This window comes from Prunus avium, chromosome 8, assembly GCF_965620075.1.
Source record: "Prunus avium chromosome 8, drPruAviu1.hap1.1, whole genome shotgun sequence".
Lineage (NCBI taxonomy): Eukaryota > Viridiplantae > Streptophyta > Magnoliopsida > Rosales > Rosaceae > Prunus > Prunus avium.
In genome coordinates, this window is record NC_142291.1 from 39,341,021 (window position 1) to 39,363,305 (window position 22,285).

General features: G+C 38.1%; 5 protein-coding genes and 1 non-coding gene across 8 annotated transcripts; 3 read left to right on the plus strand and 3 right to left on the minus strand.

Annotated features, from left to right (window-relative positions):
• Positions 1-1,427: 1,427 nt before the first annotated feature.
• On the minus strand, positions 1,428-5,962 carry RBP-DR1 (RNA-binding protein-defense related 1). Of its 2 annotated transcripts, none has more exons than XM_021964366.2 (9): positions 5,635-5,962; positions 5,312-5,394; positions 3,945-3,996; positions 3,673-3,798; positions 3,492-3,571; positions 2,751-2,930; positions 2,221-2,554; positions 1,971-2,114; positions 1,428-1,890 (listed from the first exon to the last, which is right to left on the minus strand). In XM_021964366.2, the coding sequence occupies exons 1-9, from the start codon at positions 5,804-5,806 to the stop codon at positions 1,763-1,765; spliced, it is 1,299 nt and encodes a 432-aa protein (XP_021820058.1). In that variant the 5' UTR covers positions 5,807-5,962; the 3' UTR covers positions 1,428-1,762. The 2 variants fall into 2 exon arrangements, with proteins under 2 accessions (XP_021820058.1, XP_021820060.1); XM_021964368.2 differs by lacking the exon at positions 5,635-5,962 and adding an exon at positions 4,238-4,297.
• Positions 5,963-8,041: 2,079 nt separating this feature from the next.
• Positions 8,042-11,287, minus strand: LOC110761808 (Mitochondrial substrate carrier family protein). 2 transcript variants are annotated; one of them, XM_021964377.2, is made up of 9 exons: positions 11,170-11,287; positions 10,793-10,910; positions 10,384-10,445; positions 10,066-10,302; positions 9,808-9,978; positions 9,594-9,643; positions 8,996-9,128; positions 8,762-8,799; positions 8,042-8,531 (listed from the first exon to the last, which is right to left on the minus strand). In XM_021964377.2, exons 2-9 carry the CDS (start codon positions 10,902-10,904, stop codon positions 8,435-8,437), a joined length of 900 nt encoding a protein of 299 aa, XP_021820069.1. In that variant the 5' UTR covers positions 10,905-10,910; positions 11,170-11,287; the 3' UTR covers positions 8,042-8,434. The 2 variants fall into 2 exon arrangements, with proteins under 2 accessions (XP_021820069.1, XP_088101686.1); XM_088245560.1 differs by having other exon boundaries at positions 11,035-11,175.
• A 50-nt stretch (positions 11,288-11,337) lies between these two features.
• On the plus strand, positions 11,338-14,144 carry LOC110761809 (C2H2 and C2HC zinc fingers superfamily protein). Its single transcript, XM_021964378.2, has 6 exons — positions 11,338-11,493; positions 11,593-11,635; positions 12,070-12,111; positions 12,194-12,461; positions 13,028-13,303; positions 13,736-14,144. Exons 1-5 carry the CDS (start codon positions 11,486-11,488, stop codon positions 13,288-13,290), a joined length of 624 nt encoding a protein of 207 aa, XP_021820070.1. The 5' UTR covers positions 11,338-11,485; the 3' UTR covers positions 13,291-13,303; positions 13,736-14,144.
• Positions 13,942-18,385, minus strand: LOC110761772 (BRCT domain-containing DNA repair protein). Its single transcript, XM_088245558.1, has 8 exons — positions 18,172-18,385; positions 17,734-18,021; positions 15,502-17,540; positions 15,158-15,427; positions 14,936-15,016; positions 14,710-14,821; positions 14,544-14,610; positions 13,942-14,445 (listed from the first exon to the last, which is right to left on the minus strand). The coding sequence occupies exons 1-8, from the start codon at positions 18,224-18,226 to the stop codon at positions 14,403-14,405; spliced, it is 2,955 nt and encodes a 984-aa protein (XP_088101684.1). The 5' UTR covers positions 18,227-18,385; the 3' UTR covers positions 13,942-14,402.
• Positions 18,386-18,518: 133 nt separating this feature from the next.
• TRNAP-AGG (transfer RNA proline (anticodon AGG)) lies at positions 18,519-18,590 on the plus strand. The gene has a single exon. It is a non-coding gene; the product is annotated as a tRNA-Pro (tRNA).
• Positions 18,591-19,569: 979 nt separating this feature from the next.
• On the plus strand, positions 19,570-20,583 carry LOC110761773 (putative F-box protein At5g66830). The gene has a single exon (XM_021964334.2). The coding sequence runs from the start codon at positions 19,570-19,572 to the stop codon at positions 20,581-20,583; it is 1,014 nt and encodes a 337-aa protein (XP_021820026.2).
• The last annotated feature ends 1,702 nt before the right edge of the window (positions 20,584-22,285 follow it).

Here is a 22,285-nt window from a genome sequence, read left to right on the forward strand (position 1 = left end):
TTCAAATGCAAAGGATTTTATCACAGGTGAAGACACTTGTCATCCACCAAAGAAAACCACCACCAGCTATTACATGTTTATGTGACCAACACACATACACACAAGTCAAACTTTGAACTTGTTCAAAAGTGCCAAACTCTTGACTACTTATATCAAGGCACAGAGGCCTTGTTTGTTAGGGAGGACTAGACTGGACTGGATTAGACTAGTAAAACGCTTACATTTCATGTGCAATCAAGGCATAATATGGATATTGTTGCCTAACTTGGAGAATGAAGGAGGACTATTCATAAGAGGTTGATGACTAAAACTTATCCCTCATAATCACACCATTTTCAAGGGGATTGGGGGGGATAAGTTTTAGTCATCAACCTCTTATAGATAGTCCCCATTCTTCCTCAAAGTTAGGCAACATATCCATATTATGACTTCAATGCACATGAAATGTAGGTATTTTTCTAGTTTAGTCTAGTCCTCAACAAGCCCAGAATGTACATAAAAGGGTACTACAGGAATAAATATGAGAGAGAGAGAGAGAGGATATCAAGAGTTCTGCTAAAAACAAATAATAAATACTCATCAAGCGCACCAAAAGGAATTATTGAGGTTTCTAAGGTTTATGGCATCATACCTTCATCAACTACAATCTGGACCGCAACAATGGTGCTTTAAATTCTTGCATCTGCAACTAAAATATGGCTCATTCTCACCTGATAATTTGACAGTTCATAGCAAAGAAGCAACAACTGAGACCAGAGATGCAGACTCTACGTTTACCCTCCAACAACAGCAATGTTTACGCAGTCTAGTACTGATGAACAACAGCTAAGAATACATACAAACATGCTGAACCTTCAATCCAGTGCTCCTACATCTCAAAACAAATGAGCCCAGGGAACACATCTCCAACATTACAAAACAGAGAAAATCAGCATGCTGGATGCTAACTTGGAAAAGACCAACACCTTGAATCACAACAGTCTCATCAGTAAACTCTACGAAAGATTTAACATAAAGAGAAACAAGTACATATTAATTGGTAGGCAACAAAACTAGAGTCAAATTCATCCTAAATGGCAAAAATTATTAAATATAGATAATGAACAAGAGAATATAAAATATGGACTAGCATTAAAATATAAATCAGATACACAACATTTAAATTATGATTTTCACAATGGCACAGACAACCACTTTATCTAACATGGATTCTGGTACGCCTATACAACAACGCACCTTTTCTACTAAAAGAATGCTTGTTTAGCTACTTAATATCTTCAACTTCAAGGTATGCCACATAATTTGGAAAACAAACTCTTACAACAAGAATGCAGAGGGTATAGCTTGCTTTATACTTAAATAAGTCAGGATACAACAAGTGCCTAACCAAGAAATAAATGAAAATATGAAATAATGTCTTTGAACTCTGGAAACAAAAGAATCAGGGATCAATTATCATGAATGTTTCAACAAAATTATACAACCGGATGTTCATGAGGGAAGAATCAATAAATTGATAGTTACTGTCTAAATGAATTTTCATGATTCACAAATTACAGATTGTATTGGCACAGTATGCACCATGAATTACAAGTTTCAGGGCTTTCATTCCCTTGAGGAAGTTACACGTAGGATGGAATAACCCATATAATTGCAGATCAGCTAATTCCACCCTACAATGTTGATGAAGTTGAGTTGACTCCCATACATTTGGTTTGCATGCAGCCAGAGAAATTTTGTCCTTGCATCACTCACCTCCAAATCAATATGTTTTGTTCTGTTTGTTGTCTCTCTTAAGCTGAACCTTTAATTTCTTACCACCTAATTGGTATCCATTCATCATACTGATAGCAGATTGAGCAGACTCTGGTAAATCATAACTTACAAATCCTGAAAATTGAGACTGATTAGAGGTAAAGATTTCCACATAGCTCACATGACAATCACAAGTAACTAGAGAATATTCTTACCAAAACATTTGCTGACGCCGGTTGCTTTATCAACAAAAACCTTGGCACTCAAAACCCTACCAAATGCTTGAAAAGCATTGGCAAGCTCTTGATCTCCAAATTCTTGAGGTATGTGATAGATAAATAAATTAGCACCAGGTGGACCTAAGTCAGAGAAGATAAGAGTAATTGACAAAATACCACCACCAAGAACTTTATTCTTAATTTGAAAAAAAATAAAAAAATCAATAATACGTGTATAGCTAACAACCTTCAACCTGACCCCCAGAACTTCTACTGGTGCCTGAGGATGTTGCTGGGTTGCTGTTCACAACTGTAGGTGACACTGAATCAGGTGAACTCAATGGCCGGTGACTCATCATTCCTCCAGGATACATCATCGGATGCTGAAGACCTGGAACTGCAGGATAAACAGAGCCCACATAACTTGCAGGAGGCATAGCAAAATTTCTGGGGGCGATATTGCGAGGCCTGATACCATGCAAAGCATTTCCTTGGTTTACAGGGCGTATCATATTATGGAAACCTGGTTGGTTCTGCAGTCCAGGTAGGCGGTATTGCATGAGTCCATATGTCCCAGGAGCCTACAGAGGAAATGAAATGACATTACTCCATTACTATACAAGACAATATAACAAAAAACCAGAATATCAAGACATTAAGTCAGGAGTTCATATATAGGTTAGGGCATAATGCCAAAGAAAAGCTCCAAATGTGCTAATGGTTATGCTTTCTTCTTACCATGAAAAAAGAAGAAGTTTACGGAGACATGAGACTGACCTGATAACCATAACCATTATATGAGGGAACATAACCCATAGGTAAGGCTCCAAATAACGAAGGATGTTGTGGATCAGCATTTGGCACATTAGCAGCCTGGGAATGAGCTTTCTGAGCTCTCCGAGCTAGCCTTTCTTTTTCTGTGTCTGCCCACTTGACAACTAAAGGAACACTTGAACCCTAAGAACACAAGCCATAAGAGTGGATTATAGAGCATTGTACCAATACATCCATATGGTCATTATCCATAAGCAAATGTCAAAAATGATAAATTCAACTCAACCAGTCAATTAGTAAGCATATAAGCCTTTTCATTAACTTAGCCTTTCTTTTTCTGTGTCTGCCCACTTGAAAACTAAAGGAAAACTTGAACCCTAAAAGAACGCAAGCCATAAGAGTGGATTATAGAGCATTGTACCAATACATCCATACTACCAAGTTGTCATTATCCATAAGCAAATGTCAATGATAAAATTCAACTCTATCAGTCAATTAGTACGCATACAAGCCTTTTAATTAACTTTCATAATAAGACAAAGTCTTCAATTGCTGACTCATTATTCATCATTATTGTCCACTCACTCAGAAAAGAATATATGTTTCTGCCAATGCAGGTGTCTATGTAAATATTTAGAAAGGGGGGAAGCCAGCCAGCAATAGAAAACAGAGCATCCAATACGAATTACATAAACAATTTTCAATATACATTTCCAGCCACCAAAGCATGTATTAGACACAAACCTCCATTTTATACTTTCCATTCATGGCTTCCAGGGCAGAAAGAGCTTGTTCTTTTGTCTCATACTTTAAGAATGCACAGCCTGCCAGAAAGAGAAAGACATGGTAAATTCATTTACTAGTTGAGGACCAGTATATTTTAGAGATTCCCTAGGAATAAACCAACCCTGGGGGGAAAAGTTACCTTTGCTCGTTTGCTGAGAACCTCTTAATATCTGCAGGTCCTTTACTGTTCCATATTTAGAGAAAAGAGTAGAAACTTCAACTTCGGAAACATTCTTTGGAAGCATACCAACAAAGAGCTTGTGTTCTGGATTGAAGGGGAAGGCGAAGATTAGTAATCAGGGTCCATATAATAATAAATAAATAAATGGGATGAAAGAAAATACAATAACCATTGGTTCAACAAAACTTCATAGGAAACATCAGTAATTAAATCATGAAAATATATTACACCTAATCTTTCCAACTCGCCATCAGCATACTTCACTTGCAACGGACTAGATGCCTGAATTGGACAAAAGAACAGGGTGGCTTTGAATCAGAATGAATAACAAAACACATCAAGAGCACTAAAAGCACAAGTTGTGAAAAGTTAGCACTAGCCTAGGGAAATAATGCGGACAGCCAAAAATATTTTGGTTAACTTTATGTTTTCCATCAAGTAATACAAACGAGTAAAGTCACACTAATCAGTTGAATCACAATTCATTAGCAGGCATAGGCAAGAGCCCAACTGAGAATCTTGCCTGGGCAACCACTTGAAGGTCCAGCAAGGCCTACATAGGCTCCCCCAGTCGCTCTAAGACCTATGCCAGGAAAATTCCAAGTTGCATAAGCACATATTTTATAATAAGTTGTCCAAATATCAATCTTCTAATCATGATTTCTAGTGGATATACTGTACCAAAAGAAGATTGCCTAAAATGTGGGCCAAATGGTCAATAGTTTACTCACATGATCTAACTAAGGTCACTGATATTCGTATCTTCTGAAACAAGCATGCAACCTTCTTTGTTTAACTATTTTGTAAATTGACACCACAGCTATATTTAAGCTTGGCTTGATTGCATAAATTTTTTCAGGGTACTATGGCTTACTAATCATCATGCCCCTTACAACTTTGACGGGGCAGAACCAATTTTTCACTTCAAGAAGTTCATATGAAGAGATTCTGCTCTTATTTTGTGGGACATTATACCCCATTTCTTATTTATGGTCATGCTCTTCCACTGCAAGATGTTGGCAGGATAATCTGCATTACCATATGCAAATTATAATATACAGTTCATCAACTACATCCTACAGCACCTCCTATGTGATTGGCAACATGTTCATTTTGCATATAGAAAGTACCTAAAGTGAAATTTGGCTAGCCCTCTGTAAAAAGGATGAAATTGTTGCCAAAGGAGCCTATTGTAATTTAACTAGGAAAAAAAAACAAAGGAACTTTACTATGAGGCAAGTCATTTCACTTTTCCTATGGAATATTAATTGCAGAACGTTTTGGTCACAAGCGTCAACATTGTCGAATTAAGTCAGTGGGTATGGTTTAATTACTATTAAATGTTCAAATACACACAAGAAAGTATAACAGTGAATCTGTGATCGACAACTAGTCAAAGACTACACGCCTGCTCTTCCTGTATAATGTCAAGTGTTCAATCATTAAAAGATAGCTTACGGATGACGTATGAAAATCATTCTAATCATAGTTTAGAGGGGGCATAGATTCCAATCACATTCTCCGAAGTTTGAAGTTACCAACTAGAACAACAAAAGAAGCACATCAATCCATTTAGACAGATACAAATTGCACTAACCCCGGGCAGAGTCTTCTTATTATGACACGCATCGACCGCTTTATCTGCCTCTTGCCTCGACGGACATATCACAAAGCAACACCCTGCAAACACACACAAACACCGAAGCAACAAATTAGGGTTTGAAAGACTAATTCAGGCACTCAAACGCCACAAATCTCAAACACAATTTTCTAAATCGCGGAAATCACACACATTCTCTACCAAAAGCCAAACCAAGAACGCACATTACTCTCCACTCAAAACCAAATCACGAACTAGTAGAGAGAATGCAAGAGAGAGAGAGAGAGAGAGAGAGAGAGAGAAAGAGAGAGATTTGAAACCTCTGGAAGCGCGCGTCGTCTTGTCCTTGATGATGTTGACTTCGTCTACCAGAGCGAACTCTTTGAACATTGCGAGGAGTTGAGCTTCGGTCAAGTGCTTCGGCACTTGACCGACGAACAGCTTCACGCTGTCTTCACTGTTCAACTTTCTCTCTTTCTTCCCCTCCGCCATTAATGACTTCACTATTTCTCTCTCTAACTTCTCGGTTCGTTTGTATTTATTTTCTGTCTTGTTTCTCTCTCTAGATTTTCTCTCCGTGTAAAGGGATTTTGATTTCTTTTTCTTCGTGGAGTCGTCGAATGGAAAATTGGGGTGCTCCTGGATGGCAAAGTTGGATCTTCATTAGATTTACTTATTTATCAAAATAGCTTTTTACCCTCGGATTCCAATTTATTTGCGGGACTGCCACTTTAGAGCGGTTCCAGTTAAGTCATCTAGCTATGCGTTGGGGTCAATTTGTACGTGGACTGGTCGCAAGGAGTGTGGACGATTTTACCTTTATACCCTTACATTGTCGTCAGCGGAGGAAATTACGATGCGCCCAAGTCTACGTGTATTTATTACACTTCAAAAAAATAAAAAAACTTCCCCAATTTAGTCTTGTCGAAACAAAAAGAACGAAAAAATTCCAAAAAATTGAGGGACTGCCCAAACATGACAGCCCTCACTCAACATCAACGTGGCAATGTAGACAACAATTATATTCAAAAGACGAACAACAACAACAAAAAAAGGACAAAGGACAAAGTTTTGCTAACTCTATATTTGTGTAAAAACTTAATTATTGTGAAAGAAAGTTCTCCTACCTGTTTTCATTTTAAAATTAAATAAAACAGTGGCATGTCAAAGAGTTGCTCAATTTGGGCATGTGAATACGAGCTACTCCGACCAGTTTATCAATGGAATGGACAAAAAAGAAAGACACCCTAATTCCCATGTCATGCCCATCCCCTTCATGTATTTATTTAGTCCATTCTCAACATTCCTCCTGCATATGTAGCAACAGGAAGACATGTATATAATAAGCCATAAAATACATGTATGTCCCGTTCAAAAACTTTTGGATCTTGTCGTTATACTAATTCACGTGTTATAATATATGTAAATAATAAGTTTATATTCTATGATATAATATTAATGAAAAGAATACTTGCATAAAAAAAAAACTGTGATCATTATAATTTATAGCATTTCGAAAATATTTATTTGAAAGAAAACTTCAATTTGGATTAAAAATAAAGTGATGGGGTTTGTTTGTTGAGTCGTTGAGTCGTTGAGTACTGAAGATGGGGTCGTTTTCACAAGAAAGGCCGCGTCTTCAGGAAGAAAGCAGGTGAGGATTTCGTAGGGGAGAGGGGGGGCAGGATGGTAAATAAAGAGGGAAGGGTAGGAGAGTAGTTTAGCGTGGAAATCGTGGCGAAAGGATAAGGACGCCAGACTGTCCCGCCAAAGGCCAAGGCTACTGCTGCTTCTGCTTCTCCTCAAAAAGGCTCCAAGGTTGTCCAACAACAGTTACAGCGCCACATCACTGTTTAACGTTGCAACTTGCAGGGCTTGCGTGCACAGAGACAAAACCACCGACTTTCACTTAAACTTAGGCATGCATGGCTTTTGTTTACTTCTCCAATCGTAATATATTATCTTTTCCACCAAAAATATTTACTTTAAATCCAAAGTGAAAGGTAGTTTCCTTTTAAGAAGAAAGCAAAGAAAACATTTTATTGATGGAAAAAGGAAAATATATCCTATTTAAAATTCAACATATTTTTGCTCACCACTTTAACTCAATGTGTATTCACACCATCATTTTCAACACTTGACACGTGTCCCTTGACATAACTATAATTAACTTTTTATTTTATATTTATACAACCATGAATATGTTAATAGATACATTTCAAATATTGATAAGGATGATGAGTGTACACCTTGTGTTAAAGTAGTGAGGAAAAATGATCCCATTTAAAATCCACTCTCGATAATGATTAGGAAATATATTTATTGGACGCCACCAAGAACCAGCTCACATGCTGGTGGGACCCAAATCCTTGAATGCCACGTGGCAAGCCGGAATATCTCCTGGGTCGGGGTCCAAAACTGCTAGAAGTGGGCCGACGGTTTGTTTTGAATTAATTTGATCTGCTATAAGATTTGAAGTCTTTGACTGCACAAGTATGCAGAACCACGACCCATTTGGCAAAACTCTCCTTAAAGTCAAAATACAAGTTGGTTGTACCTAAATCTCTAATCAAACACATACAATGGGGTCTGGCTGGCTTGCATATAAATCTTGTTGCTTAACAGTAGATAGATAATGGAAAAGTAACATAGATTAATGAACTTTCATTATTCGACTGTTTGCATGTATCCGGAGCTTGTTACACAAAAAATATAAAAACCATGGAGTGATGCAATGAATCACCATTTCTTTTATTCTTACACAACACGAATGCAAGGGACAAGAGTTACTGGAGATACACTGTTCAATTAGATACACCCAGGTTCGAGCGAAAAAATGTGGGATCACGGTACACAAAACAACGTGATCAAAATAATTGGTGCCTCTTCCTAAGGGCTATAATGACACGCAGACCTTATTCATAATGATCTCCTTAATAATGCAATGGTACTGTAAAACCACCTAGAAAACTCAAGAACAAAGCTAGTATAGTAAAAAAAACTCCCCTTCCCCTAAATGGGAAGTTGTGGGAATGTGGTGTGAGCTTATCTTCCACTTGAAAAGAACTCATTACAGCCAGAAGAGTCGGCGATGGCGATTGCAGATTGCTGATCCCAAGGCTAGATTGCGTTCAATCCAGCAAGCTCACGCAACTTCTCACACAGTATGAAGGTAATTGTAGTTTGTGGACCCAATCTTGCAAAAGTTGCAAGGCTCCTGACAAGTTATCACCTTATTAATATTGTACTCAATGGCATTCTAAGAGATTAGGCACCACTAATTCTCTGTAGTTACTCAATCCCAATACATTCTAACAGATATTGGAAAGTTTGAAGCTTTTCAGCAAAATTAACTTTCAACAAGTGAGCAATAAGTGCGTTTAGATTGTATGGAACCAGATGTGTATTCGAAAAAGCACCAGTATTTAGGACTGAAGAGAAACTCACCCCTTGTAAAGACCCTTGGGGCCTTCTGTAAGCATAACCTGAAACCAAATATTATAGAACATTAGATAAGAAAGATAGGTAACCCTGAGATTCAATGAAAGTCATAGTCTACAACGAACTATGTAAAATAAAAGCTACACTGACAAGTAAAAAAGGACCAGGTTATCATGTCCAATTACACCAAAAAAGCATCATTAAACTGCAGTAGAAAAGAAGAGAAAATGTAATGTATACCTGGTATGCACAGTGAAATCCATTTTTATAGCTTCCCATCCTTTTAGATTCCTTCTGCAACATCAGACGGGTTTTTATCATGTCCACTGGTGCAGTTATGAGGGTACTCGCCATGCCTGCGACAGCGCTTGAGCTTCATAAGGTGCAAAATATGGTTAGTTTTTATCAATATATTTGAAAAAACTACAAAGTTGACAGACTTTTCAAATTACATTCTAAGATGAGCTGCTTCTGTTTTAAACAAGAACAATATAAATAATCCCATACAGAATGGTGGTCAACCTGGAAGAGAATCACCAGGCTAGCTCTTGGGATTACCAGTTTATGGGAAAATTCAAACAAACATGAGACTTTACAAAAAGCTCCTATTCTGTTAGTCATACAACTTCCAGATCAACTTATATGTCCCAAATAAACATAATCTTGATCCTTCTTCAGTTTATACTTCTGTGTGCAACTGCATGCGTTTTAGTGGCAGCCACTTTAAAGTGTTTTCAAAGTGACAAGTTCTCAGAACACCAAGTTAATCGACTTCGCTTGAAGAAAATGAAGGATCTTAGATAGACAATAAGAACGTTCACGATAGTGTCATACATACATGAGATGTAGATTGAATCCTTCTTCAAGTGATGTCAACCCGATCAATATCTGCAATCATAGGAAGTTGGGACAAAACCTGAAAGTCAGACAGAATTAAAAGAAAAATGAAGACGGATTCTTTTCATACTGCCAATCAAACATTAATGATTTAGAAACAGTGGAAATTACTTCGTGGATATTCAAAGCGAAAAATAGCATGCTTAGAACTTGACCCGCTTGGTTTCATCATATGTTGCAAGTTGTGATGCAGTCAACGTAGCAGCTCTGGCCATAGCAGGGCCAACTCCCTTCCAAAGAGCTTTCAATCCCTCTTCAGAAATCATCCTACGCAGTCCTCCCATTGGCCCACCTTTACTCAAGTGTGGATTCATCTGTAACCGCACCTAATGGAAGGGAGCAAATGATCTTAAAGTGAAGTCTGAGAAAAAAAGAGAGAATATGTTCAACTAGGCCCTCCGTGGCGGCATTACCTTCAAAACCTCAACTGGATTTGTCAGTGCAGTTGCAATTGCACCGCCAAATCCTGCAGATGCAATCTTCGTAAAAATATTGGTCGACCCAAAAGCCCAATTGCAGGCATACTTTGAGGGCTCATACAAGCCTAAACGGAGACCCCCATAAAGAACAGACCTTGTCAATGCTGGTGCCAACCCCAGATACAAAAATCTTGGCCCTTCGTTTTTCAAAGTTTGGAGAAACAATCGTCCCTGTATATCAACCCTATCACAATCTCCTCTGATAAATTGGATGAAGATATGCATGAGCTAAAAAGAGCTGGGGAATAATACCATTCCAGTAAGGGGGCCTTTCTGGCCAACAAGTTGCATTTGCAGCCTAACTTTAAGAACATCTGCATCCCAATTTGACATTAATGAAAAATCTTTACATTTACCAAATTTAATACCATAATCTCTATGACACTTGGAGCAATCCCAAATTTATGCAGACCAACCAAACCAGACTTTGGAGAAGACAACAAGCTATGCATCACCATATTAACAACAAAATTATGCTATAACACTAAGCACACAATGAGCTCTGATTTTATCCATTTAGCATTCACATTTGACAGTAACCAATTGATTACAAATTTCAAGCACCCACCACAAGATTACAAGTGCAAAATTCACCCAGGCAATCGAACATATTGGAAGCTGAAAAAGTAAAAGAGTACATTTTTTTGCTTTCAGAAATTACCTAGAGGATGAGTTACCGCGGTGGCAGCCGCAACGGAAAGTCCACTCGTACCGAAATGATAAACAACATCGGACTGCGACACCGCCCAACTCTGCTTCTCATTCACTTTCATCGTCCCCTGAATATTTCAATTAAAAATATTACAAAAGTTACAAGAAAAAAAAAAAGCGAACATTTTTATTTTTGGACTGAGAATTCTAAAATGTTTGCGATCCGAGAAAATTGAAGCTTCTGGCTAAAACCTTTAACTATTTGGCTTAGCTTAACTTCCACTTCCATGAAAAAAACAACATTGGAACACATATTCTGTTTCTTTTTTTCTTTTCCTCAGTTTTCTCGGGAATCAAACAAAAGTTAAGGTCTGACGTAGAAAGAACCTGAAAGCAGAGTTTCCGGAAGCGGATTTGCGTTCGATTTCCGACTTTGGAGGTATGACTTGCGCTGTTTATGTCGAATGGGAAAGAAACACTGAGTATGATAAATAAAAAAAACGACGAGTCGTTTTGTAACACGGACTCCATTTGTTTCTTCGTTTAAATAAAGAGGCCCACAGCCCACTAAGTTAAAAACCTTGGTCTTTCTCTCACCGGTAGCCAGAAGCTTCTTCTTCTTGCTCTACCTAGGGTTTTCTGGATTAGTACAGCTTCACTACTTCTCGATTCTCAACCCAATTCCTGCGACGAATTCAGAGCAATGCCTCGGTAACACCTCTATCTCATTCATTGGATAGCTTTAACGATTCTGATCCATATGACATGAATTTTTTATATCTTTAATCTGTTTATGGTTCTAATTTTCAGGTATTATTGTGACTACTGTGACACTTATTTGACCCACGATTCGGTAACACCTCTCTCTCTCTCTCACTCTCCTCTTTTTTGTTTTTGAATCGTATTTGCACGTATGATTTTACTTTTTCCGAGAGCTTTCAATTTGCTTTTTGATAATTTTTTGCTAAAGTTAAAGAGTTAATCACATTGAGCGGAAATTTTTTATATGGGGTTTATGAGTCTGGGTTTAGTCAAAATAAATGGGAGAATAGAGTAGCGGCTAGTTGATCGACGTTGGGAACTTTCGGGTTATTGCCATCGAGCTTTTTTTAGTTGCCCATGTGTTCATCACTTGCAACTCAGAGATATCTAATTTTCTTTTTCGTATGCATGCATTTAAAAATAAAATTCTGTGGCATCTTTCATGTTAAGCACACTGTCCGCAATGAGGAAGTGAAATCATGATCATCTCTATTGCTGACAAGTACTTTTCCTATTTTTTTTCAGCCTTCAGTTAGAAAACAACACAATGCTGGTTATAAACACAAGGTATTGTTGGTTTCTATGTCATTAGAGTAACTCACCACTTCCTTTTGACCTTCCCCTTCACTGATTTTGTGCATAACTTCAGGCAAACGTGAGGTTGTACTATCAGAAATTTGAGGAGCAACAAACCCAAAGTTTGGTTGACCAAAGAATCAAGGAGCACCTTGGCCAGCACCTTGGCCAAGCTGCAGCTTATGGGCAAGTTGGTGCAGCTTACAATCAACATTTAATGGCTCAGCGGCCCCGTCTTCCTGTTCTACCAACACCTGGTATGCCACAAATGCCTGGAGGTGCACAAATGGTCCCAGGGATGAGGCCTCCAGTTTTGCCAAGACCTATGCCTGGAGCTCCAGGTAATATTGAATACAGTATATCTTCATTTCTCGTTGGCATTCCATTGTAGTGCTGTTTCTGTGATTTATTCGTGTATGTATTTTGCATGTTGGCATGCATACTTTTTGCACGGCTTGACCAAACCAATGTTTTGCATTATTGTTCTGGTATTTTTCATTCTGGGTTTTTAATATATGTAACTCTGTTGTTATCGACTTGATGGATTGCTAGTCCTGCTACCTACTTGACATGAGACTTCCGTTACTTGTAGGCAGGGAAAATGGAATGCCTTTTTGTGCTCACTTAATTATTGTCCTTTGGTGACCTGTGTTGTTTCTTTGAATCTAATCTTGAATCAAAAAATTTATGCAATCAATTGGCATCCCTTTCTCCATGGCTCTGAACAATTGCAATGGTGTGTTACCTTGTGATGCAGCTGTGTTCTAGATCCTATTGCTACCCTGTTGTTGTAATTATAATTTTTACTGGTCAAACATGCATCAATATACTGTTGGCAGAAGAATTTTACTATATGATCGTAATAATGTTTTGTATTGAATCTTTTGCTTTTTCCTGGTGTTGGCAGGAGGATATGGCTCTGCTCCACCCATGATGCCAATGATGGCTCCACCTGGTGCTCCTGGAATGCCTGGTCAATTAAATGTTCCGATGAGGCCTCCCACTATGAATCCTCCACCAACAGTTCCTGGCAGCACAGCACCAAATGCTTCTATTGGTGTCCCTTCTATGGCTCCACCTCCAATGTATCAATCCAATCAAACAGCACCAACAAGTGGAGGCTACGATGGTTTTAATCCCAATACCCAACCTCCCGATTCTAGTCAGTAATCTGGTCAAATTGGTATGTGGTATTTCTGTACTTAAGAAAACTGAGGCATCTTGCAACAATGTGTAAGTTAATGATGTAGGCACCAAATATATCTATTTGCATCTTGTTTTAACAAAAATGCAGTGCAAAATTCTGTGGACCTGTGGTTCATATGATTGTTGGGCACAAATGAAGCTTTCAATTTCTTTATAAATCAACTGTCAAATCCAAAGTTGCAACAGTTTCGATCATTTTTATAAGTTCTCCAGTATAATATGAGTACCACTTAAACTTTTCAAGATAAAGGAAAAACTAGAGAAGAGAAGTCTCTCGTTTCAACAATTATTGCATTTTTGGATTTTATAGTGTATGAGTAACCATGTTACCCTATTTTATGGGTGGGATATCATGTAATTGGGACTTTCTGGTTTTCTCATTGGACTTACATGGTATTTCTCATCACAGGCAATCACTAGAAAACCAGGGAACATCACTGATGTTGCAGCACCTTCGTTCGAGAAGTCTTCTGCCATAATTTGGTATATTGTGCTTTCATCATGTGATGTGAACCAAGACCTTGTCATTTGTTGTTAAAGGTGGAAATTGTGGGATCGTGAGAGGATCCTTCCTGTAATAGTAGTGGAAATTGTGCAATTTAACATTTTTGTAGGCCAATTGTATCTCTTCTGAAAATCGCACATCTTATTTGGACAGTTCGTATTTGTAAGAGCATTTTGTAAAAAATGTGCAGTCAGATACAAAGTTCAAATGTGAGGCCAATTGCGAGAGCATGTTTTGGGATCTGATGGTGTTGGCAGTGCCATATGGATCTTGTAAATGATGTTGGATTTTAAGCTTTTCTTCCCCTAACTCATTTTGATCGTCTCTTCAGCCCTTTTCATTTCCTTATAAAAAAGTAAAAAGAACCAAAATGATAGAAGGATTGATCCTTCCGACATCCAAACAATTTCCAGGACTGTCTACCAGGTTAAACCAGAGCCGTCGTGCTTTGGCAGCTTCACTACAATCTGGAAAACATTATGTAATCCGAACCGATATGATAAAAACAACACTAATTACATGATTTTACAGAGTTTTATTGGTTATGCGGAAAGGGCCCAAGGCTTAAGGCCTATGGGCGATTCCTCTTGCCAAGAGCTGTGAAGAGCCGATGTCTGCAGAGCCAAAGAAATAGAGAAACAAGGACTTGTTAGACTAATTTCCCAAAGCACACTAATTAGGCTTATGTTTCTTTTACAAGTATAGTATTGACCTCTTGTATTCCAGTCTCTGAATAACTATGCCATTTAGCACGAGTTCTGAACTGTAAACTGCCGCTCCTGCAAGGCATAATATTTTACAAGAGTCTCAAGTTACCAACCGAGACAATTTTATATGAAAGAAAGGATCCTCTGAAAGGATGGATGAAATGCCGCTACCTTTCTCAAGTAAAGGCAGACAGATCGCACGATCTTCTTCACAAGAAAGAATCAAAAGATCCTCCAAACTCTCTTTATCCTTTGCTGCAGGTATCTGAACCTTCTCCACTGGCTGAGGAACATATATTTATTTAAATTTAAACATGCATAAAAAGGGTAATAAAATCATGGAAACCAACAATGAATACTAACTACTACATTATGTATGTAATGAAAATACATATACCTGGCCTTGAACTGCCTTCACCAAGCTAATCATCATTTCTCTATCAGGTTTTATGTTTGGCGTGATGAAGACTTTTCTACCCTGCTAGTTAACCAGAAACTATGTTATAGGCAGCACAATAAGGCCAAACAGGTGAAAAGACATACATCAGTATAAGAACACCGAGGAAAGAAAAACAGTATTATCTTTAAGTCAAACGAACAACAAAAGCTTATACATTACCTTTAGAAGCGGACACCGTTTTGCGCAATCCAGTGAAACAAGCATGCTAAAGCCAATTTCCTTTTCCTTTTTGGCATCCCTCAGAATGTAGCTTTTCTCACTAATCAAACAGTTTGCTTGCCCACAACTCTCAAGCCACAAATGTGTTACCACTGGTTTACCGAGAGCAATGAATTCCAACATATTCCTTGTACGCGCAAATTGATCTGCCACAAAGTGTGTTGCATCAATAGAACATGATGCAATGGATAGGCCCAGTCGTGCAATGACCTATTAGGAGAAAAGAGGAAACATTAGATGTGGATCATATAGCTGTTTCAAAATCAAGCAAAATCAAAATCTACCTTTTTCTGTTGCTTAATGATATCATCATCCAAGTGCTGGCTAAACAGGACTTGAACATATGCCATATTTCTTCGCCTTCTCAAATCTTTCCACGTGAAATCCATTATTGACTCAGGGATACCTAGTCCAATAAGCTCTTTCAAAAGGGATGATTTGGGCAAGTTTTTGTTGAATGGCTTTCTGTGATAATCATGAGACACATATTTTGATGATCGCACGTTTATGCCAGTGGTAGAGTTGGATGGAGCAATGTGTTCTGAACCAGATGATACGACTGATATTTGGCTTTTTACATCAACCAGCGATGTAGGATCTGTGCTATCTAGCTTACCAGATTGCAATGCCAGCAAGGTTCTGTCAGAATCTTTATTCGAAGAATCCTGAGGTGGGCAACAATATAACAATAATGATTGTGCCTTCCCCTTCATATTGTTGCAGCTTTCTGGCATTTCATCACAAGGGGAACAGCTGTCCTTTCCATCAACTATTGAAGGAGTAAAGAAGACAGTAGTTCTGCGAGAATTGCCCTGGGCATTGAGACGTGTTCTTTTCCCTTTGGGATGGCCCCATAGATCTAAGATTAAACTACTGGCTTTTATGTCTCTATCTCCTTCAGACGAAACACATAATTTGGGACAATTTTCTTTGGCGCTGATTCTCTTCTTTCTCCTGTAGGTAATAATATCATCCTTCTTAACATTGTTCGTCCTTTCTACTGGCTTGTTAGATCCACCCTCAACCCCTCTGATTGTTTCAGATGGATGAGCATTTAAACATCTCTTCTTTCTTCTGTATTTAATAATACCATCCTCCATAACATTGTTCATCCTTTCTCCTGGATTGTTGGGTCCATCTTCAGTCCCTAGTAACTTACCCCCTGACTTTGACTGCCTAGTCTGGCTGGAAACAGAAGAATAATTCTTACAATGCCCTTGAGACTGGCCTTTACCAAGCAAGCTGCGCCCAGCTGATATGGGTGAACTTAGAATGTTCTCCAACACTCTAAGGTTGGACTCTCCAGTAGCTCTCTCTAGCTTTCTATTCTTGGTAGGTTTAGGAGACTGTCTACACAAATTTCCGTTGGCATCAGCAGAATTACTACAGTATTCAGAAAAGAATCTGCTTCTTTTCACTGTTGTTTGTGCTGCCAAATCAGGATCTAACTCCCGACTCTGAGATTGCTTTTGAGATGAAGCAAATCTTCTCTTTACTGTTCTAGTGGAACGCTTTCTTCGCTTTGCATTCATGTTAATGGCTCCTATCTTCGGAAAATCACTATTTGGAAGAGAAGGATGTTCCAAAAGTGCTGTATTCTTTGTAGCACCTCCTGAAACAACATCTGCAGTGTTCTCCATACCTTGATAAGCATCAGCAGTATTGCAGTCAAGATGATCCCCATATGCTAAGGCCTCCATAGCTTCAGCAGCAATTTGAGTGTTAAAGCCAACATCAAACATGTCAACTCTATCTGTTCCTATGGCACTAGCTTCCGACTGCAGTCCTGTCGATTTTGTATCTAACTGTTCTTCCGAATCATTAACAATTTCATTTTCAGTCTTCTCATCAGATTCCATTATTTCCTTACGGAGGCTTTGAATTATTTTCCTCTCTTTGCTCTCACCACCCGAGCTAATGCATATGTTATCATCAACAAGCCTGAATTTCTGATGCCCAACAATAGATCTCTGGTTGCAGTCTACAAAATCAATAGATGATTGTACCTTCTTGTTAAAGAGATACACCCCTCCATGCTCCTCAGGAGGATCAACCCATTCAAAGGTTTTTGCCCTTTCAATTTGAGACTCAAGTTTAATCATCCTAGCCAACCTTTGAGACCCCTTTGTCCTTGAGACAGGAGGGGATTTCTCCTTGATGGTTTTCCTGTGATCAATTTCCGGAGAGCCACCCAGATCGTCATTCAACGACACAAAATGATCCACAAAATCAAGTGCATTGGCTTGGGATGACTCCCCCCCAGGTTCCTGAGTGCCAATGTAATTTAACCTTGTGAGCGGCGGAGATCCCTCATCCTTTCCTCCTTCAAAGTATTCAAATAAAAGAAAAGTTTTCTCAAAATCAATTACTTTCATTAAACACATATTCCACATAAACATTAAGTTATATAACACCAACCGTGATGTGATGAACAAAAACAACACAAAAAGAAGGCCCCATGAAAAAAATTGAAAATTTTCACAATTTCACCTCCAGTGCAAATAGTATACACTAACCTGGACCGCATTGCAGACGATGAAGACTGAGCTTTTGATTAGACAAGACATGGGCTTTAACACTCAATATTCTACTTCCATTTACTTCCTCGTCCTCACTGTCAAGCACCACTTCTTCCTCGTACTCATGCATACCAGTCCCTGTCTCGTCACCAAAATCCGAATGATCCAGTAACTGGGTTTCCTCCATGGATTGGCTATCGAGCACAAAAGTATCTTCAAAGGGCACAGTGTCCTGGAACTGTGGCTGCTGCTCCTCATCTTCATCGACACATTTGAGTTTATTTCCTAATTAGAAGCCAACAGAAACTCTAATTAATCAGACCTAATATTCGAAATGCAAATCAAAACAGCAACATACGGATAAAAAAACACCATTTCCATGAAGAATTGTCAGGAAGAGAATAAAAAAGAACAATCTTTGAAGATCATCATTACCAGATGGATGAGACGGAAAATCAGAGGTCTGAGCCTCAGTGTGAGAAACAGCCATAGCCCAAAGGGGTTGGTCAAGCACTCTATCTTTGAGAGAACAAATCACTCTTTCATTACCCAAACAGACTGAAATTTGGTTGCTTTAGTTGTGTTGGGGAAGACATGATATAAGCAGAGAAATTGAATTGGAATTTGGAAGGTTTTGATTGGAGGGCTTTTGTTAGGGTTTGGAGGGAAAAATCAAAATTACAGACAGACTGAGAGGGTTTTATTTTAGCGAGGGTTTTTTGGAGGGAAAATATCGGATTTTTATCTATTATATCAAATAAAATTGCCAACCAGTAGCATGTGGGCATTTGGTCTAGTGGTATGATTCTCGCTTAGGGTGCGAGAGGTCCCGAGTTCAATTCTCGGAATGCCCCTCTGATGTTTTTGCTTTTCGCTTTTTTAATTGAGCTGAAATAAAAGGACATAAATACCCCCCCAAGAATTCTAACTAAACTGGGATACTTTGATGATTTTATCCTTTTAATTTCAGTTATAAATTTATATTTTTACGGGCTGTTTGTGAACTAATGATCTTACGACTGTGAGTTGTATAGCAATCTCTTCTCCCCTTTGCTCTACTTTGTAACCCAAAAAAGAGGTATTAGTATATTTTTCTATCTCTTCTTCCAATTCCATTGTTGATTTCAAACAAGAGTTTACTATAGAAGCAGTTGATTTCTTCTTCTAGGCTCATTTTGTGTTATGTTTCTTTGTAAGCTCGCAATGATTATGATATCCAGCATTTCTTTTCTATTACCACTTCTATCTCAACCTATGAAAATATGATTTTATTTATTTATTTATTTTATTTATTTATTTTTGTAGTGGTGGTGGTGATATCATGTTTAGGTCTAAAATGGTTTCGCTTTGAGATTCATGGTTAAGCATTCAGATTTAGGGTTTCGTATTTAGAATATGAAAATGTTTTGTTTTAATGTTTTTATAATGCAGGGTTTTGGTGAACTTGAAGAAGTTGTTTGGCGTGTAGGTAGGTATTTTTTCTCCCTTTTAGTTTGTAATTCTCGTTATAGTACCTTCAATTTGATGTTCTTTAAACCATTTGAAGTATTTTTTTACTCTGGTTTTTTTTCTTGATCCAGTGTTAGAAATACTATATACATACACTATGAATATAAACACCAAACCAAACATATTAAGAAAATTGCAGACCTCCTGTTTTTACAAGTTAACAACTTGACTATCTATTCGCTGCTAGTTAAACCCTAATTCTTTTCCATGTTTGTTAGTTCCTTCGACTTTAACATATATGTCTCTGTATCAAGTTGACAATTTGATGTATGCTTGTATGGAGCAGCTAAGAAAATACATCACATGGGTCAGTGCTTTCGCAAAATGTCTGTGGGAGACGAAATGCAAATGCAAATGAAGCAACGGCCGCCATGGTCCGATCTTCCTCCTAAACTTGCGTCAAACATAGCAGAGCGTCTAGGCCCCATCGAGCTTCTGAGTTTCCGTAGCGTCTGCAAGGCTTGGAACTCTGCTTCTTCCACTGCCTCAGCTAAAATTGAATCCACACCAGACTTTGAACCTTGGTTTCTACTGTATGATGAGGATTCTGATCATAAATGCCAATTGGTCACAGAAACTGGTAAGAAGTTCACCATGAGACTTCCGGAACTGGACGGAACAACTTGCCTTGCATCAAACCAAGGATGGCTTCTTTTGTTCAAGAAACAAGGTCTTGAAGGTGAAGCTGTTGGTAATTGTGGTGGTGCTTCATCAATGTTCTTCTTTCAGCCCTTCTCCAAAACAAAAATAGACCTTCCGGGATGCCCTTTCTCTGAGCTCTCGGATCATGTTGCAGCATTTTCGTGTGCTCCAACTTCCTGGGCTTGCGAGGTTTGTGTCATAAACCGCGTCAATGATTATGAACTGAAGCTGCATTTACTTCGCCGCGGAGACAAGGAATGGTTCCAACACGACATTCCTTGTTCAGGAATCGATACAATCAAATGCGCTGCTTACAGGACTGATGAACAAGAATTCTACTTTTTCGACAATAGAGACCGGTTGTTCGTCGTATTTACTGATCATAACCTAGTGGGCTGGAGGTTTTCCAGATGGTCTCCTGTGGATCCCACGGGACCCCAGCCAAAATTCTTTGTCAGCAAGAGTTATTTCATGAACACTGACATGAAGAAGAAGCTGGGGTTGGCAATGGCAGAACATGAGGATGTTTCGTTTTCTACTTGTGGGACACAAAGGAAGTCTGGTGGCAAGGATAGTTTCGTTTACAATGAGAGCATATCTAGCAACAGTATTGAAGAATCCAAGAGCCGTCAACTCAAAGGGGTATGGATCTACCCAAAATTCTACCGAGTCCCTCCAAAAGAAGAGACTTGGTGAATTGGCTCCATCACTGTTTTTTGCCTAATTCTTGTTCGATTTATTCCTAGTACCATTCTTCTCTTTATTTCAGCTTACTATTGGTAGATTTTGATGTAATGCTCAATTGGTTTTCTTCTGGTTTTTAAGGTAAGGTAGGGGTACTTTTCTTATAACAATGGCTCTATCAACTTCAATTTCTAGCTCTTTGGGTTTTGCTTCAATTTTGTTGGTGAACTTGGTTTCTGGTTTGCTTGCATGGACAAAGTTTTCTTTTTCTTTTCACTTTGTGCAATCTGATTCTATATCAACCCTTCAAATTTGAACCCTCAAACCCATATGCTCTGGAAGAACAGAGCACTGATTTACATGTAGCATCTACTCATCTAAATCATTGGATTAGCTTCCTATGAATATGTAACAAAATCTATAATAATATTTACCAAGAAATAAGAATTTAATCTGGTTCTAATCCTTCCAAAAACAGAGTTTGGTAATTTAATTAGGATTTACCTCACTAATTTTCTTTCTTAAACTAGTAACCTCTATACTCGATACAATGTAATTATTGATGCAATGCAATACACAGCAAGCACATTGACAGCAAGCACATTGACAATAATAATAAACTAGTAACCTCTAATCCTTCCACGCCCACATGCTGCCGTCCTTTTAAAATGATTCTCAACCAAACAAAAACATACACAGCAAGTACATTGACAATAATAATAATTCGATGGCATGCAAAGATGAAGCTCAAAGGTAGGAGAAGAAAGAGGGGTGTGAAGGAAAAAAAGAACCATCTTTTCTTGAAGAAATTAAGTATGTTCAGGGTTAAGCTTCCCTTCTTTTCCTTTCGATTATCATTTTGACTTTTGCAGCATAGCCAAATATCACTTGAAGTCTTTTTTATTTGTTCTTTTGCCTCTCTCTCTCTCTCTCTCTCTCTCTCTCTCTCCTCTTATTTTCTTTCTTTGTTCATTATTTGTCTTGATTTTGATTTTTGTGCAATACTGGGCAAGCCTTTTGTTTTCAATTACCTGTGTTCACTCCTTTTTGTTGCCTGACGGAGCTGTTGAGCTCTGGAGGTGGCGGTGGAAATATATATATATATATATATATATATATATATATATATATATATAAAGCGTATAGCCGAGCGGCTATACTATTTAAATATATATTTTATTTAAGCCGTATAGCCGAACGGCTATAAGCTTTAAATATATTTTTTATTTAAGGGGTATCGCCGCGCGGCTATACGTTTTAAATATAATTTTTATTTAAGTAGTATAGCCGAGCGGCTATACTGTTAATTTTTTTTTTTTTTTTTAAATTTAAAGAGTATACCCATGCGGCTATATTTTTATTTAAGGGGTATAGCCGCGCCGGCTGTACTATTTAAAAATATTTTTTTATTTAAAGAGTATAGCCGCAAGGCTATACTATTTTTATATTTTTCTTATTTAAGCGGTATAGCCAGGCGGCTATACGATTTTTATATTTTTCTTATTTAAGAGGTATAGCCACGCGGCTATACGATTTAAATATATTTTTAGAGAAATTCACATCTCAAGTTCATCTCAAATATACCCGTCTCGGAGAAATGCACATCTCAAGTACATAACCATTGTTGGTGATGATGAGTTTCAGTTCAGGTATGCTATTTATCTTTGAAGTCCAATTGTTTTTGTGCTCTCTCTCTCTGAGTTCATTCGAATCC